This window comes from Athene cunicularia (assembly GCF_003259725.1).
Source record: "Athene cunicularia isolate RWA chromosome 1 unlocalized genomic scaffold, athCun1 chr1_part2, whole genome shotgun sequence".
In the NCBI taxonomy this organism is placed as follows: Eukaryota; Metazoa; Chordata; class Aves; order Strigiformes; family Strigidae; genus Athene; species Athene cunicularia.
In genome coordinates, this window is record NW_020799092.1 from 73,256,480 (window position 1) to 73,273,479 (window position 17,000).

Consider the following 17,000-nt stretch of genomic DNA (forward strand, 5'->3'; position numbering starts at 1 on the left):
GGGGGGGGGGGAAGAAAGAGGTTAGTGAAGAAACTTGTATAAAAAATTAGCAAAAAAGAATGAGTGATTTTGCTCAGTTTGGTTCTTTGCAACATTGCTTTAATATTTCTACATTCTTCGTAAAGGGTACAGAACAAGAATGTTAGTAAACTCAGGAACTTGATTTGAAGGTAATAAAATCTCACTCTGGTGTGTCTGAAAGTAAACCAGTAAATAGTGAGGATGCTAAACCATTGCTGCTAGAAAGAACCAGCCTTGAGAGAAGGACCTCAGGTGATGGAGAATTTACTCCTAAACCACAAACCTATTTATTGTGATTAATTAATTTTGGTAACACCAAGGTATCATTTCTAATCTGTGCTCTGATCTAAGTTAGAAAAAATTGATCCTTTTTGAAAAAGATATGTAAAAAAGGAACCAGAACCACCTGATCTTGAAACAGTGGATAATCTTATAATTCTTCTTCCTTCAGTACTTTTAAAATGCCTTGGTTTAGTGGGCAATAGAAGAAAAGTGAACTGCCTGGTACAGGCTTGCTTTTTCCAGTAATAATCTTATTTATATTGGAAAACATTGCATCTTACATACTTTTTAAAATGTAAATATAGGTACATGTTTTTAGCTTTATTTTCTCATGGCAAGTCAGTAGGGACAATCTGATCTGCAGAAAGTTCCATCAGAAAAAAAACCTCACAGTTTATTCAATGCACTTAAAAAAAAATGATTTTTCATTTATTCTTTGGCAATTAAGATTAAAGTTATCGAGGTTCAGCTGAAAAGAAGATATGTCAGCAGCCAAATTTAGAACAGTTATTCTAGGCTCAATAGAAAGTGAGGTGCCTTCCTAGGTAATGAATGCACTTACTGCTTCTGAACACAGCATCTGAGCCACCTTCTACCCCTTCTACTGCTTGGGGTCCTAACTTCAGGACCTTAGGACCTTAACATAAGGTTGTTAAATTCAAGTCCCAACAGGATTTTGAAAAATGTTATATGACTAATTCCACTATTTTCTTTTGGGAAATGTATGGTTCCACTACTTGATTAAATTTATTGTTGAGCCATCCCACACTTTCCCAGAAATGTTAGTGTATGTATATATTCAAATACATAGATACTGGCCTGTAAAGTCAGGAAGATTTGTACATTAGCAGCACTCTTTTTTCTTCTCAAATTCATGTACATAGCAAAGCAAAGGAAAATAGATTGTACTTACTGAACCAGGTCTAGGATAAGGTACTTTTCCTTCATACAGAGCCCAGTGGTATTCAGGTCCTTCTTTATGAGCATATGGTCCATTGAAAGCTGCTCGGACACTTGCCATATGGTAAACACATATAGCATATCCTCTAAAAATATTGCTATGAAGTAAAATTCAAATACATTGTTAAATACATTTAACAATGTTAATATGTTACATTATGTATATATAGTACTGGTATGATTGTGCAATTAAAAATAAGTCACATTTCAACAGCATTGAAGGAGAAAAAGCTACTTATTGTCTCCTATATGCTTTTCTTACAACTGTTGTGTCCAGTGTTCTTTACAAAGCTTTTATTATATTTATATTTATAACATTTCTCTGAGGAAGCTCCCTGTTGTTATTCCAAAATTTAAAGATGGTGAACACAGGCTTGTTTATAAACACAGAGGAAGTGCAGTGAACTGAAATCAGGTCTTACATATCTTTGATTAGTAACTTAAACAGCTAACCATTTTTATTCTCTAAGATTTTTTTTTTTAATTACTTTGGAAAGGTGAGACTCATCCAATGCTGACTGAAATGAAACAGGAGTCTTTGTATAATGTATTGAGTGGGAATGTTGGTTGTGATTGGTTAGATCATCAGGATCACTCTATGTAGACCAAACCACATAATAGTATCTTTTTTACTTTCAAATTTTATTAATAGAACAGAATGGTTTGGGTTGGAAGGGACCTTAAAGATCATCTAGTTCCACTCTCCTGCCATGGGCAGGGACACCTCCCACTAGCCCAGGTTGCTCACAGCCCTGTCCAACCTGGCCTTGAACACTGCCAGGGAGGGGGCAGCCACAGCTGCTCTGGGAAACCTGTGCCAGTGTCTCACCACCCTTCTTTAATCTAAATCTACCCTCTTTCAGTTTAAAACTGTTACCCATCATCGTATCACTATACTCCCTGATAGAGTTCCTCCCCATCATTCACTTAGTTCTGGAGAAGCAGTTCATTATTTTTTTAAGGAAGCATCAGTGCTTTCTATAAAAAAATTATCTCTGAAGACTCCAGAAGGTGATCCAGATAATTTTAATTAGGTGCCAACCTTTCTCTACTGGCATAGGAAGCCAGCAAGAAATCCTAGGTTCCTGTAACCCTAGAGAACCAGATCTACCTTGCTTTATTCCAAAAAAATAATTCAGGACAGTGAAATAGTGGCAAAAGAACAGCTACTCTTCTCTATCAATTACATCCTAAATTAACAATTGGATGTCCAAGGAACAGGTACTGTGTGCTTGCACCTGAACGACGCTGCAGTGGAAAAGGAGGCCACCAGCAACACCACATCTGGTGTTTTAGGCTTCACTGAGAAGTCAGTAGGAATTTAAGCTGCTATCTACTTAAACTTGAATTACGGTGGAGCTCTTAAAGGAAGAGAGGTGGCTCTGAGAGGCTCCTCTTATAAGCATGCAGGAGAGCACATACTTTGACACTAGGAAGTTTTCAAGCAGAGAAACATTTAATTAATCTACGATCCAGATAGACTGGATCACTGAATGAGACTTCAAGCCCTGGAGTGTCACAGAGCAGTTTTTACATTAACAAGGAAGCCCACTGTGAATAGAACAGGGATTAAACTGTTTACTATATATTTGTTAAGGGTTATTTATCATGTAGCTTCTATCTCTTCAATAGCCTGTTCAAACATTCCTCTATTGCTGTTATTTCTTCTAGTTGTTTACCTTGTAGTGTTGAAGAGGCCAAATATCACTGGATTTTTGTTATCACGAGTTTGCAGCAAAAACACATCCTCTGTAAAATTTAAAAGCAATTTTATTGGTAGTAAACCACTTTTCTCAGTCCCAAAAAAGAATCTTCATTGTTTGTTAGAAGTGTAATCTTATTTTACTCATATATGCTATTTAATTTTATGCAGATTTTATGAGCAATCTTGACAAAACAATGAAATAAGTAAAGGCATAATTGATGATAGTCAACTCTATATGTATAGGACTTCATATACACTGGAAACGAAAAAACAAACCACTCCCTGTTAATGAATACAAATACAATATTTGACAGTAAGATGTGTTATCATAAAAGTATATGTTTTATATGATGGTTTTAAGTTTGTCTCAGTCTAGGATATTTACCTAATTCATCAAAATGTGTATCAATTCCATTTCTCCCAGGCACAGAGCAAATGAGCCTGGTTTTGAGGAAAGTGCTCCATTTATTCACGAGCATTCGCTGGCCTCCCATATCATTCTGCGTAGAAGGAAACAAATGCTGATGGTAATTTGAATGAGTAAGTCTAGAAACACAAACATCTCAGCTGGATTAGACTCTCATTCTATCTTTTAATGGCAAAAGCATGCATTTTCAAACCACATGTCTATTACTAGTATTATTTGTCTGAAGTCAGTTTTCAATCAGGATTGCACTGATTAAGTCCAGGTCTCATTAAGAGCTGTGGGTTTATAAGAATTTTTTATTTCATACATGCATACATGGATAGTTTTAACTATCAAGCTGTTGCAAATCTTTGTTATTTCTCATTTTTGTTAACTGGATGTACTGAATATGTTAGCAAAGTTTAGCTTTGCTTTTGGAGCTCAGTGCAGGGTTACATCAACACATTTGGAAACTGAAGCCCTGAATTAGGCTATAGAGCCTGGTACAGCTGTGGCAAGTCTCAGGCAAGTGTCTACATGGTATTCTAACAGTTTCCGAACAACCTTAAATAATTCCTGCTTTGCTATGTGTAGTTCATCTTTTTCTTTCTATCGCATCTGTCAGACTGTCAACAAAAGGGGGCATTTACTATTGCTTAGTAATCAGATTTGGTAACCTTTGGGTACTATCCTCAAAGCTATGGTCTCATATTCAGGTAGACTGTGTAACTGACTGTTGCAGGCTCTGGTTTAGGCTTGGAAAACTCCTCTCACAACTTCATTCTGAACTACTAAAATTAACTGATTTCCTCAGAAAAGTATAAATTTACAGAGAAGGTTCTTCTATGTTACAAAATCTGTTACTGCTCAGATAAAAATGTAAAAGCTGGGGGAAAAAAAAAAAAAAAGCCAGTTCTTGAATCACTAGCTAGAAATTTTTTGTGTTCATTAAATCAAATGTGAATTATTGCATACAGCTGTGAAGCTAATGCCAATGATAAAGGATGTGAAGTTTTAGACAAGTGAAAGAGAAAGGTCTGTGGGATTTTGGTTTAACTCATGGCTAGAGATAAGACATTCAGGTGGATATATTTCAGACTAGAGTGAACTATTAAAATATTCTATTCAAACATCTACCATAACACAGGCCAAAGAATTCTACTTCAGATCCTGATACAGGCTTGAATTCATAAAGCCAACTAGCTTTGTGCACATTAATGTCTTAGGCTTCAATTAGGTACTTTGATACTTCAGGTGTTTTAAGTTATACAGGAGTACTCCTTAAGAAATTTTATTAGGTAGTATGCTGGTAAGCATATCTGACATATATTATACATTGAAGTGACAGAAGTTTTTTAACCTACATCTTTTTCTTTGCCCAATAATTTTAGGAATATTTGCCCTACAGTTAAAAGGGGGAATGCAATTCTTTTCAGAAACAAAATCAGATGCTAAGAAATAAACTTCTCATTCCTTCCTTTAATCAAGCAGATATATTCCCAATGAGAATGGAAGAGCTCCTCTCATCAGCCTTACCATATTTCATTTAACAGAAAAGGAGTGCACCCAAACTTCTTCAATTGTTCAGAGAGGATCAGTTGTGGACAGCTCAATCTGGGCAATTCTGTTAACAGTGCTGCTCTCCAGCAACTGCCCAAGATCTCCTTCCTGTGGAGGGGAGGGTGCAGCCAAAGAGAGATGGGATCAACACACCAAGAGCATGGCCGGAGTGAGATATGGACTATTGTGCAGGGCAGTGGAGGGAAGCAAGGCTTTTCCTTGTGACTTTTCTGCTCCTTCTGGTAAACCATATATCTGGCTATGATAATAACTTGCTAGACAATTCAATCCTTTGTTCTAGTTTCCTATCTGCATAATTTTCCTTAGTTGTTGTTGAGAAGAAGAGGAATGAGTGATGAAATGAAAAAGTTAATTAGCTACTATCTATAAAGCACTCTATGGATGGTTGACATTGCACCCCTCCTATCATTCATGCACCAAAAAAGGTTTTCAAAAGTTACAGAATCACTAAAAGTTGAATTTGACAGGGACCTTTGGAGATCATCTATGTCCAACTGCCCTGCTGAAAGTAAGTTTCTTTGAGCAAGTTGCTCAGCAAATTCCTCAGGCTGGTGTCCAGTCAGGTTTTGAATATCTCCAAGGATGAAGACTCTGGACAACCTGTGTCAGTGTTCAACTACCCTGCAAGTTCATTTAGATGGGATTTCACGTGTTCCAATCTGTGTCCATTGCCTTGTGTCCTATCCAACTGTCTGATACGATCGTCACTGACCCTGCAGAAAGGCAGATGAGTTAAGTCTGTTTCTTACTGACAGAATAGGAAGGCAAGAAGGAACATCAAAGATGACTGGTGGCTGGCTGCTCCTGCCACCAGGAACGTGAGGGCATATCAGTTTATGTCAGCTATGAGAGCTTCAAGAGGACCTGGACCTACAGCAAATAATAAGGATGGTGGAGCCTTGATCTGAATTGAGAATATGGATGGCAAAAGAGTCCTGTGGGCAACTGATGTTACTGTTATGACATATCAGCACAAAGAGAGATGGAGTTGAATAACAAAAATTCTGAACTTTGCCCTCCTCTCAGCAAAATTTGGCTTCAAGTCCAGATTTTGGATTGGCTTTGAATTTTCTAATGCTTGAGGCTATTTAGATGTAGGGTTTTCATTCAGACCTATAACTTACTCTCACATACATTAACAGATGCCATATTTGCCTGGGGGAGAAGGACCGAAGAATGGAGAATGTTTTTTTTTCATTTATCTGGGGAATCAGAAAAAGAATCTTACCGCACATACGCGTCCCACTCTCGTATATATGGCATGAGTGCTTGTTTCGGCCTCTAATGCTTTTTCAGTAAAGAAGAAATAGACTTTATTATCATCGTGGTCTTCATTGTCAGGAATCATGTATGAGCCAACAAATTTTGGTTCTTTAAAAGAAAACAAAAGTGAATTGAGTTAAAACCTATTAAAACATTCTCTTATTTTTTCAATCTTTAAAATTAGCCTGTAACAAAGAAAAAAATAAAATTAAAGAATCAGGGATCTGTCAGTCAGAGAGCTACCTCAGGGGAATAGGATGATAGAAATAGGAAAAAAATATTTTTGTGGGTGGGTATCTATAGAACATGTGGAATGCATTAATGTCAAGCTATTTTTATAGCTCCAATTCAGAAATCAATATTCCTTTGTATGTGTGCAAGAAAAAGACCTTTTTCTAGTCCTGTTCTCTGGGGTTTATATATTTTAATTTGGATTAGGCTAAAACCTGGCACTGATATTCACATAACAGTCTCTGATCTCATACAAACCAGGTGTAGGAATGTCAACTTCGGACAAGCAGCCTTTTAGATCAAGAACAAGAACTGGTAGTTCAGCTACTACATGCTATATGAACATATATCTTCATAGATAGAAGATGCATTGTGTATATTTGTCATGAAATGTAGATCTAATTTTTTCCTGTTTTGACATTTTACTGTGAAGCTGAAACCTAAGTTCAGTCCATGCCTGTATACCTTTTGACCCCACACCAAGCAGATCTGTGAATGATTTCATCTCACTGAATCGTAGCAAATTTTTTAGAAGTTCTTTAAATGAAAATGTCATTCATGCAACTAGTATGATTTCTAAAGAAGCAGTGGGTAATGTAAGTATTTTCTAACACTCTGTTTTCCAGGAAAGCAGTCATAGCATTTTAAGACATTGATACAGCACTTGGTAATTTTCTAAAGTGTTTTAAATATACATTTAAAAATAATCAATTTCAGCAAATTTAAATTTCAAGTACAGACAAAATAAAAAGCAAATGAAAAGCTTGAGGCCATAATTTAGAGAATCTATATTTAAAATAATGTAACCTTCCAGAGAGAAGAAAAACGTCACTTACATGTTGTGTACATCCACCTAATTGTTGCTACCCATATATATAGCCAGTCTAAACTCTCAGTTCAGCAAGGCTCTAAGTATTGGACTTAAAGCAGATGTAAGAATGTTCTAAACATTGTTTTAAAATGTATTTAATTGAAATCTGAGGTTAGATTTGTGTAGGAGGAAGTATGCAGGAAAACTATTTTCTGTCCTCTGATTTGGGAGAAAACTGCCTTGAAATTTGAGACAAAAACCTTCTACGTCCTTTCACTGAAAAGACAATGCTCACCATATGAATCACCATCAGAAGCAATTATTGACTCTTCTTGCCAAACATTAGCAGTAATTATGTCACTGTTATGATGCAATACTGCAATACTTCTGAGGCAAAACAAATCAAGATTCTAACTCTCCCTTTCACAGAAATTTCATCCGTTTGAAATTCAGTTACATTTCACATTTAAGACTATAAAACAATTTTAAAATTTCCCAGCATATGATTTTTCTCAATATTTTTCTTGTGGAATATTTTCATTTTCTTCTTTAAAATTACATGCTTTAATTTTTCATTTCATTTAACCGTATGATCATCCTATGTTTATTATTTTCCATTACCACATGACATCTCTTTACTACATAATTTGGCAAAAATTGAGTTGTTTTACTGCAACATAAAGACTAAATGATCTCATCTAGAAAAAAAAGTACTGTGTTCTAGTTAACTTTCATTAATTAATTGTAGAATTTTAAAATATTATTTTAATTATATCTGGCATATCATTAAATAATATAGAATATTCAGAGTATAAATTAAGAGCTTTAAAAAATTAAAAGTAAAGGATTTAAAAGTTCCACTTGTTAAATCCAATATATACCCTAAGTAAAGATCTCAATTTGTTCATCCTGGCAGTAGGTTCATGAAAAATTTCATAGGAAAAGATAGTTTAAACAAATTCATCTCCAAATGGATATACACATGCATCAACAATAGCTTTTTATTTCCTGGTTAAACAGAAATTGTCTAGTCATCCAAAACACCTCTGGTTCTTCCTTCTTCTCCTTCCCATACCTTTCAAGAGGCGCTCACTATCAGGTTCGGTTCGGAGATGGGCCATGCGATTCATGGTGCGAAATAGAGCAGCATCTCTTCCCCAGTAGTCACTGTAGAGACCAGTAAAAAGTTCACCACCTGCAGACCATGCATCAAAAACCAAAAACAAAATAAAACGATTTGGTAATGCTCTACTTACTAATTAATTTCATTTCATGTGACAGGAACTGCATTTTAAACACGGCTTATTAATTTTTGCTCAAAATTAGGTAAGAAGGTAAGTCAGTAAAATAAATATAGCCTAAAGAGTATATGGAGATTTTTCCTACCGACACTGCAACATTTGCAGTCGGAACAGCATGAGGACAAGAATTTTAAATTTCATTCATTCATTAATGACTTCATGGTAGATTTACACACAAAACATGAAGCCATTAAATTAACATCTAATGACATCTGCCACAATAACATCTGCAACGTAAGGTTCCTAAGTTCCACAATCTCAATGTCATTCAGTTAATGCCTGGCCCTAGAAACACCTAACCTTTGTTGGCACCTAAATTTTCACCAGCGCAGACTCTGACCAATGGTTTGCTTCTGAGTGCTTCCAGATGTGCCCTGGTCTTGCTAGTGAGAAGTAACAAACTGCTTGGTCCCATAGCTGGAAGGGACATGTTGGGTTTATGAGGAGCCAGATATAACAGGAGCCAGAAAATGGGATGAAAATGCAGCACCAGGATTCAGAGGTTGCAGTGCTAAGAAAAAGAATAGTGATAGCACACCAACCCACTGGTTTGGGCTACACTGCATGGATACAGCTCAAACCTAAACCATCCTCGAATCCACAGATTAAACCTCAAACAGGGGAGTGTCTCCTAAGCATAGTTATCAGATTTGGCTCTGTGCAAAACGTGGTTGGAAAAGATTCTTTAGTGAAATGCGTACTGAAAATACTGGAGAGCTGAAGGCAGTTATCTCCCCAGCTGTAGAGATAAGAAGCAGTACCTGCTACCTTAGAATTGTTTTATTAAGCTAAGGGGGTTTTCCAGTGAGCCTACTGGAGCTGTTCCACTGTACCTGAAATAACCACAGTATAGGTGTAACTTGCTGGCTGAGGCGTTTAGGTGTTCAGTGGACAGAGAAAAGAGCCTGTTTTTCTCTGGTCCAGCAATAACTTGTTTTTATATCCTTAAAATATTCACCAGAGTAGGGGCACGACCTGAGATCTCATCCATCCTGCACAACTGGTGATGCATAATTCATGAAAAATTCATGGGAACAGAAATTTGGTTTGAAATAATTTAGAAGGCATTCACAAATTAAGCAAGCACAGGAAAAGATTAGAAATTATACATTAATTTAGAGTAATTGTTGAAAATCTCTATGCAGTTGGGTACAACTGGATCATACTTATGTTCAAAAATCCAGCCTATCTCTATCATCTGACCCATCTAAAATTGTGATGTTGGGCATATTTTACTTTAATGAAATACCAGCAATAATTCTACCTTATTTGTGCATGGGTGCAATTCCTCTTAACTGACCAAGCATTAAAAATAATATATTTCATAACTTTGTGGATTTAGTTTAAAAAAATTTTAGGTGCAATTTAAGAAGAGTTATTGTCACTAGGTGGCATCCTTACGTTAGAAAATGACGGGAATTAAACTGCACAAGAAGGTGGAAATAAATTATTTCCAGTTCATGGCTTCTCTGAGTGGAGGTTTCAGTGACACAGCTGCCTACCCCCTAATCAAAATAAACGTGACTGATCCATTCCAATAACATTTGCTGGCATTTATAAAGGATTATAGAAGAAGCAAGAATTTTGCTTGTTGGTCTCCCTCAAAGTGTGAATTTTGTTTCTCTTAACAGATATCTATGAATTGAATGGTACCATAAAACTGAATAATGATTCTGAATAATGATTCTTATAATTTGACAGCTCGGACTGATTCAGAAACCTTTGCTGATTTGGACATGAGCGTAATTTTGTCTTAGGCTTCACTGTATCAGAATGGATATTGCCTTCTAGAATACATGATCAGGATTTAGTGTAAAGTATTGTCAAGTGAAATGAAAAATAATTGTAAATTATAGCATCAGTAGAAATTAAGGTTACCCAAAATGAATAGAGCTTTATTTTCTAAACAACACAGAGCTGCTTAAACAACAGAATTTGCCAGTGCCCGAATAATGTTCCAAACAGCCTTCATAACCCTAATTAATCAGTTACGTTAGTCATAAATGGTTTTTAGGGTTTTTTTATAATGGTGATGTCATACAAAATGTGACACTTTTATCAACACTGTAGTGAATCTTAGAAAATGCATCAATGTGGGATAAATGACTCTTCACATATTGCTAGTGATCAGGATTGACATTCATAAATCCAGATGTTCAGAATTTTGGACGTGAAGCCTTTTCCTTTTGTTTGACATAGGTATAAAATGTTAGCATAGGTAACTAACCTGCTGGTATGGCAATCTACCATATACTGAGGAAGTTATCATTGATTTTATCTGTGAGATCCTAGGGGGGAGAAAATGAAAGTTCCTGTCTTGCATGGGTATTTTTCCATGAAAAATATTGTACATATAGAATTAAATCTGATTTTTACCCTGAAGTGTTACTACTCTAAGCATAAGACAAATGAGCAAACAGGTCACCTCATCTAAGGAAAGCGATGAGACAGTACTGATGATAAATAGATCTCAACACTAGAACACTCAACATAATTCTGAGATCTTTTGCACTTTTGACATTAAGAGAATCTTCTCTTTTCCTCTTCAATAGCCTTTTGCACATCCTTTAAATCCATGTTACAAATTTTGAATGCTGCTAGGTTTTTACACATGCTGACTTAATTTTAGATTTAGAGACAACCTGAGGTTGAGATTAGAAAAGTCCTAGCAAGATTTCTACTCTTTTCTATTCTATAGCTACTACCACATATCAACTTTCTCCTGTCTTGGTTGCAGGGTCTTGTACTGTTTCATATCACACTGATAAATCAGTATCTTCCAGTGAAAATCAACTGAGCAATTTCACAGACCTTCACCACTCCTCCCCATTTACAGTCTAACCTCAGCTTATCATGTATTTGACAAATTACTTGCTAAAATTTAAGTTTTAACGTAGTCTGGGTAATTCTTCTAAAACAAGAATAGAAGTTATCTTCTTTCCTTATTAAAAAAAGAAAAATTAAAAATCCCATGGACCTCATAAAACAGTTTTAACTCAAGTGATACATGCATGATTTTTAGTTAGCATTCTTTTCAAGCAGAAAAAATGCATCAAAGTTCAGTTGGGACCATTTAAATGATAGCTTTATTTTTTGTCCTTTTCTCAGAGCAAGATATCAACAAAAAAAACCACAAACATTTTCTTCTAAAACAAGAATTGCTAGATGACGACCCTTAAAGTAAAACAGATTGAAGCATGTGATTTAATTTTAAAAACCTCATATATACAAGGAATTTCTATAATTGGGCTGCTTCCACCTTAGAAGTGGGTTTCCTTCATTTGTTATTGGCATGTTTTGTGTGCCTGCTTCAAATTGGAAGGTAATGCAAACATAAGCTATTATAAATCAGTAGTTCCTTTCTATAAAATCCCTATTATATCACTTTCTGCAAACTGGACTAGCTGTGTTATGAATAAAGGAGTAGAACATAATGAGTAGAACATAAACAGCACCCTTCATGCATTTTTTTCACTGTCCACCAGTTATTGCTTACATGACAACTAAAATCAGAATACCAATGCACAATTTTAACAAGGGATACTGTCCACGGTAGGAAAAAAAAAAAAAAAAGAAATTAGCTATTGCTTAGCTGGTAAACTTCCTCTCTCTATTCATATTTTCTGTCAATCAAGTATTCTGTCTTCTGTTTTGAGAGACAATGTATTTGGTTTTGTTCATTGTCTAGAGTAAAAGAAAAGACACAAATACATGAAACCATTTTAAAACTGTAAACCCAGAAAATATTATCGGAATGGATTCCCTGGACAGAAAAACATATTCAAATGCAGTTTAGGTTTTTCACCACTTGCTCGTGATATATTGCAGGTAACAAAACATAGACACAAACTGATTTCTCAGCTTTCATGAATTAGTGTGGTCTAAGTTAATCAGTGTGCATGATCTGATATCAAAAATAGTTTTGGCTATTGAAAGCAGATGGGAGAGTTCATTAGAAAGAGAAGTCCAGAAGTTTTATATGCAGTTTCTCTAAACATATATATTTTATTCAGCCTGTTTGCCATCCAACATCTATTCTGTTTCCTGAAGATGGCAATAAATTTCTAAGTGTTAATTTTTCATAAATTGAGGAATTCATCACAAACTACTTTAGCACTGGGTCAGATAACCTGTAATAAAACTTACAACAGCATGGATACTTAGTTTTAAAGCCAAGTCACGAACTATTGTTTTCTTGAAGTGGGTATTTTAACTGATGTGTTGAAATACATGAAGAGATACAGAACAGAAGATTCTCTTTCGTCCTAAATTAATCTATCTATATCTGGTTCTAATTAGTGATGGTGCAAATATTCTTTTAAGATGAAGATTTTAAAAGATTTTAAACTTTTATCAGAGGCATGTGAAGTTTCCTTGTTAGACTAATCCTCACTGTTAGTAGCCATGATGGTGTAGGCTGCTGGGTTCATGTGAATTGCAGAGGTGTAAGAAGGGGATGCTGAGATGTGAAAGCCTCTGTTAACAGGTTTGCATAAAACCTTTTCAGGGACACACGCACTGGCTGAACCTGCACTGGGAGAGTGGAGGCAACTCTGGGGTGCAAGCCTCCAGGGGCACGCTGACCCCATACCAGAAGCGTATTTCACTTTCTAAGAAAACTGGAGTACACGAAGAAGGAAGCCTCCAAGCATTGGAGCAAAGACTGTAAGACCAGTCCTGGAGGGTGCATGGTGTGGTTGCCAAGTTGCCATCTCCTGTCATAGGGTCATGGCCACCATGAGCTGGAATCACGGCGCAGCTGAATTAAGGAGCATGCCTTCCTTCACAGTGCACTTGGCATTAGAGGTCTCAGTCTCACTTTCAAAGATCAATTAAAAGATTTTTTATTATTCACTATGTTTGCATCTATGTCTTCTACCCTATTCAAATGCAAACCTAGAGAGATAATGGATATTCACTCTGGAGTCTAAGGAGCAGCATTAATTCTGTATATTGTCAGCTGTGTGTCTCTGATTAGTAGAAGTTAGTAGAATACAGCAGAATACATGGAATTACAAACCACTTCAGAATATTTTTCCTAAGTATTGGAAGTATTGAATGCAAATATTATTAAAAAAAAACCAAAAAACAAACAAACAAAAAAACCCCACAAAAGCCTAAATAATATAATAAACTCTTTGAATAATTTTATTACACTTTTAAAATATGATTCTATGATCACTTGAAATCAAAGAGTTCCCAGTGGAGGCCTAGAAAAACAGCCTCTAAATACCTTTCTCAGCTCATATTAGTTTTGCTGAAGGGCTGAAAGATTGTCTGTTTTTTGCTGTTTTATTTGACGAAAATGTATTATTTTCTCCTGTTAATCTTGCAATACTACAGAATTATTGGATTTTTGAGATTGACTTTATAAGTCTTTGTCAGTGGATGTCTAAGACTGATCAACACTTATTAGGGAAGGGCTTATTCAATGAGTTTCTCTTTCAGATAGAACTGTGAGGATTCATAGGACCTCCCATGATCCAAGGCAAGAAATGCAAGGACTAACCATTAGTCTTGAAGTACTTAGTGGGACAATCTGGCTTCCATTTAAGCAAATAAAATTCACATTGATCTCACAGTAGGAACATGATCAGGTTAATTTATTTACTTAGTTCTGTCTGAGGTTGAGAAGGACTTCAAGATTAGACTATGAGTTTTCAGGCCTACAGCAAATTCCATGGGATGAGTCTTTGTTCCCAGGCTGAGCTAAGACTGGAATCCGTTAGAAACTGTAGAAACAATTTAGAAATAAGGGTGGAAGAAAAGCGTAACAATCTGTGCTTCATGGATTTTGGAAGGTCAGTCAAAATACAGCATTTTTTTCTGATTCCTTCATGACTTCTTAACCCACTAACTCTTAAGAATTTGAGCTGTAATTTTTTTTAAATAGGAATGAACAATATTTTGATGAATTGCTTCAATTTGAAAGATTTAGCTAAGCCTAGCATGTAAAAATACATCTGTCACTCATGATCAATACTTCCTCACCACCATGGGTGAGCTATATCATAGCAATTAATAAACAGAGACTTTAGCTGTCTGATTTTAAGATATGAATTCAAATGTAAATACCAAAGGGCCGTAAAATCCTCTAACATTTTATCCCTGAAAAGTTGAGAAATTATTTGATCTTCAGCCTCTATTTTTTAGCTCTTTCTTTTAATGACTACTCCTTTTGAATGCCTAGCTTTCTAAAAATGTTTTCTAAAAAAGGAAAATCATTGTGTTACTCCCTAAGCGCATCTAGCTTTCACCCTTTACCTGCTGTTCCAGTCTATTTTTAGTCAATGTACTATAATATTGCCAAGACTGTGCTCGCTTGATCTCACAAAATGTTTTCAGGAAAACATTATAAAGGAAAAAAAATATGGTTCGCTATACTACAACTTCAAAGGTCCCAGCCCTACAGTGATGTACTTACCAACAAGGCACAGAGGAGCACTACCTCAGCACAGCTTTCTGGCACTGCAGGACTTAGACTGAATTATATTTTTATGACTGTTGCGTATAAGATCAACTCTCCTAACAGAAAATCACCAGTTTTGGATAGTTTTGTTAGAAGGCAGCATTGAAAAAAATCTATTTTCATCTCAAAAGCTATAATTTATATAAACAATAAACGCTTGATATAAATACATTTAAATTCACACTTTTACAAGATGCTTGTTACTCAGATTACATCTCAGTAGATGAAAAATTGTAAATTATGTGTATTTGTCTCAGTGGTGTAAAAGACTAAGCTAGACATTGTTTTGCTCTGAAGGAAAGCAGGAAATTATTGTTTTGAAAATTACACAATTAGTTACTGCTTCAGGATGGCACGTGTCATATAACATCTACTCACTTCAGTGAGACCCCCTTGCTGGAGTTAATGCTGCCTGGGATGTAATATTAATGTGGGCAGCACCATGAGGATTAAGTCTGACATGTGGAAGGTTGCAACGGAAGACTGACAACACTTCAGTGTGCTGAAGAGACTCAGAATGACAGATTGACAGGACCGTGAAGCTTGTGACATAAAGATCATTACCAATTAAGATGGAGGTGAAGGAAGAACTGGGGTCAAAAGGGCACCTGCCTCGTCCTCTCTCAAATTTGTGCGATTCCAGTTGAAACAGATGATCCTTTAAAAAAAAAAAAAAAAATCACAGAAACCAGCGTAAACCCTACAGGCAAAGAAAACAAGTCCTTAGAGATGAGCTTTAACTTTGTTATACCTTTGTAATGGAATGAATTCCTTAGGGAGCAAACACAATTATGGTTACTCACTGATGCAGTAGTAAAAATTCTCTCAGTTTCTACAAATCACCTTAGTGTATGCACTGCCCAAAAAATACCAGTAAAATATTCAATAAAATTGCACTTATTTCATTTCTGTGGGAGTGGGGAGTGAAGATTCCTCTATCTTTTCTTCAAATTATCTGAACATTAAATAGATATCTAGCCATGGAATGTGTTTTCTCTCTTTAAACATTTTTTGCCAGTAGTTGTTAAATATATCATGCTGTGTTATCTTCTTTTGGTAGCTTTGACATGTTTATATATCTTCTTCATAAAAGTATGTTTAGGAATGAATCTGCAGTTATGGTTTTCAGAGCAGATGTGATTTCTGCAGTGGATTTAACAGAATATCAGTATAAAAATATTGGCAACTCAGTTTCATTTGTCTGTATAAGGCTTTAAAGGCTGAGAAATAATTTAAAATTTAAATTTTCATTTTCCATTAATGCTATTTTGTCCCAGGCTTCTCAGAAGACCTCATTAATATCTCATTAAAATATCAAGTGAGTGCACAATATTTTTTTAGTTTGTATATTAACAAGAAAGTATACCACAAAACATGGGGATGGGGGATAATATAAAGGCAAATAGAAAGCTGTGAAAGCTTCATAAAAAATATGCCACCCAGCCATAAAGTGTGTGACTAGTAAACATTTTGATAGTCTAGCAGTTCCAGTTCTGTGTCACAGGTTTACTCAAATGTCTACTGAAATGCAGACTATATCATCATGTGGGATAAATGTAAACTATCTGCTCAGAAAACTAATCTCAGGTTCACACTGCTAATATACTAAGGCAAATGTTTTGTGAGGCATGGAATTACATGTGGCAGGACCCTAGACTCCCTTCGAGGAGGATCTGCCTGGATCTCTTCCTTACAGCAAACATTCACAAAGAGGTCCAAGAGCCTTTTAAACCATAAAAATCAGGTTTTATTAAAGTTGATTTTTAAGTATTTAATAGAGTAACTCAGTATTCACATAGAAGAAAGCTTGATATATCTAGACTGGTCAAAATAGTGTCCTGGTAGTCCTTATTTAACTATATATAGACATTTTACTCGGTATGTCAGTATGGGAGGTTCTTTTTCTCTGCTGTTGGTTAAATTCATGTAAATTGGGGAGGGAGGCGGGAACAGATGACATTTCTGAATAA

At 35.7% G+C, this 17,000-nt stretch overlaps 1 protein-coding gene across 1 annotated transcript in view; it reads right to left on the reverse strand.

Moving 5' to 3' along the window:
* The window catches only part of SEMA3E (semaphorin 3E), a 149,886-nt gene that overhangs the window by 24,864 nt on the left and 108,022 nt on the right, over positions 1 to 17,000 (reverse strand). Inside the window, exons 5-10 of the mRNA XM_026868556.1 lie at positions 15,595 to 15,688; positions 8,336 to 8,455; positions 6,184 to 6,326; positions 3,354 to 3,468; positions 2,943 to 3,012; positions 1,217 to 1,361 (exon numbers count right to left, since the gene is read on the reverse strand). Of these exons, the coding sequence (XP_026724357.1) occupies positions 1,217 to 1,361; positions 2,943 to 3,012; positions 3,354 to 3,468; positions 6,184 to 6,326; positions 8,336 to 8,455; positions 15,595 to 15,688 (687 nt within the window). The remainder of the gene's footprint in view (positions 1 to 1,216; positions 1,362 to 2,942; positions 3,013 to 3,353; positions 3,469 to 6,183; positions 6,327 to 8,335; positions 8,456 to 15,594; positions 15,689 to 17,000) is intronic.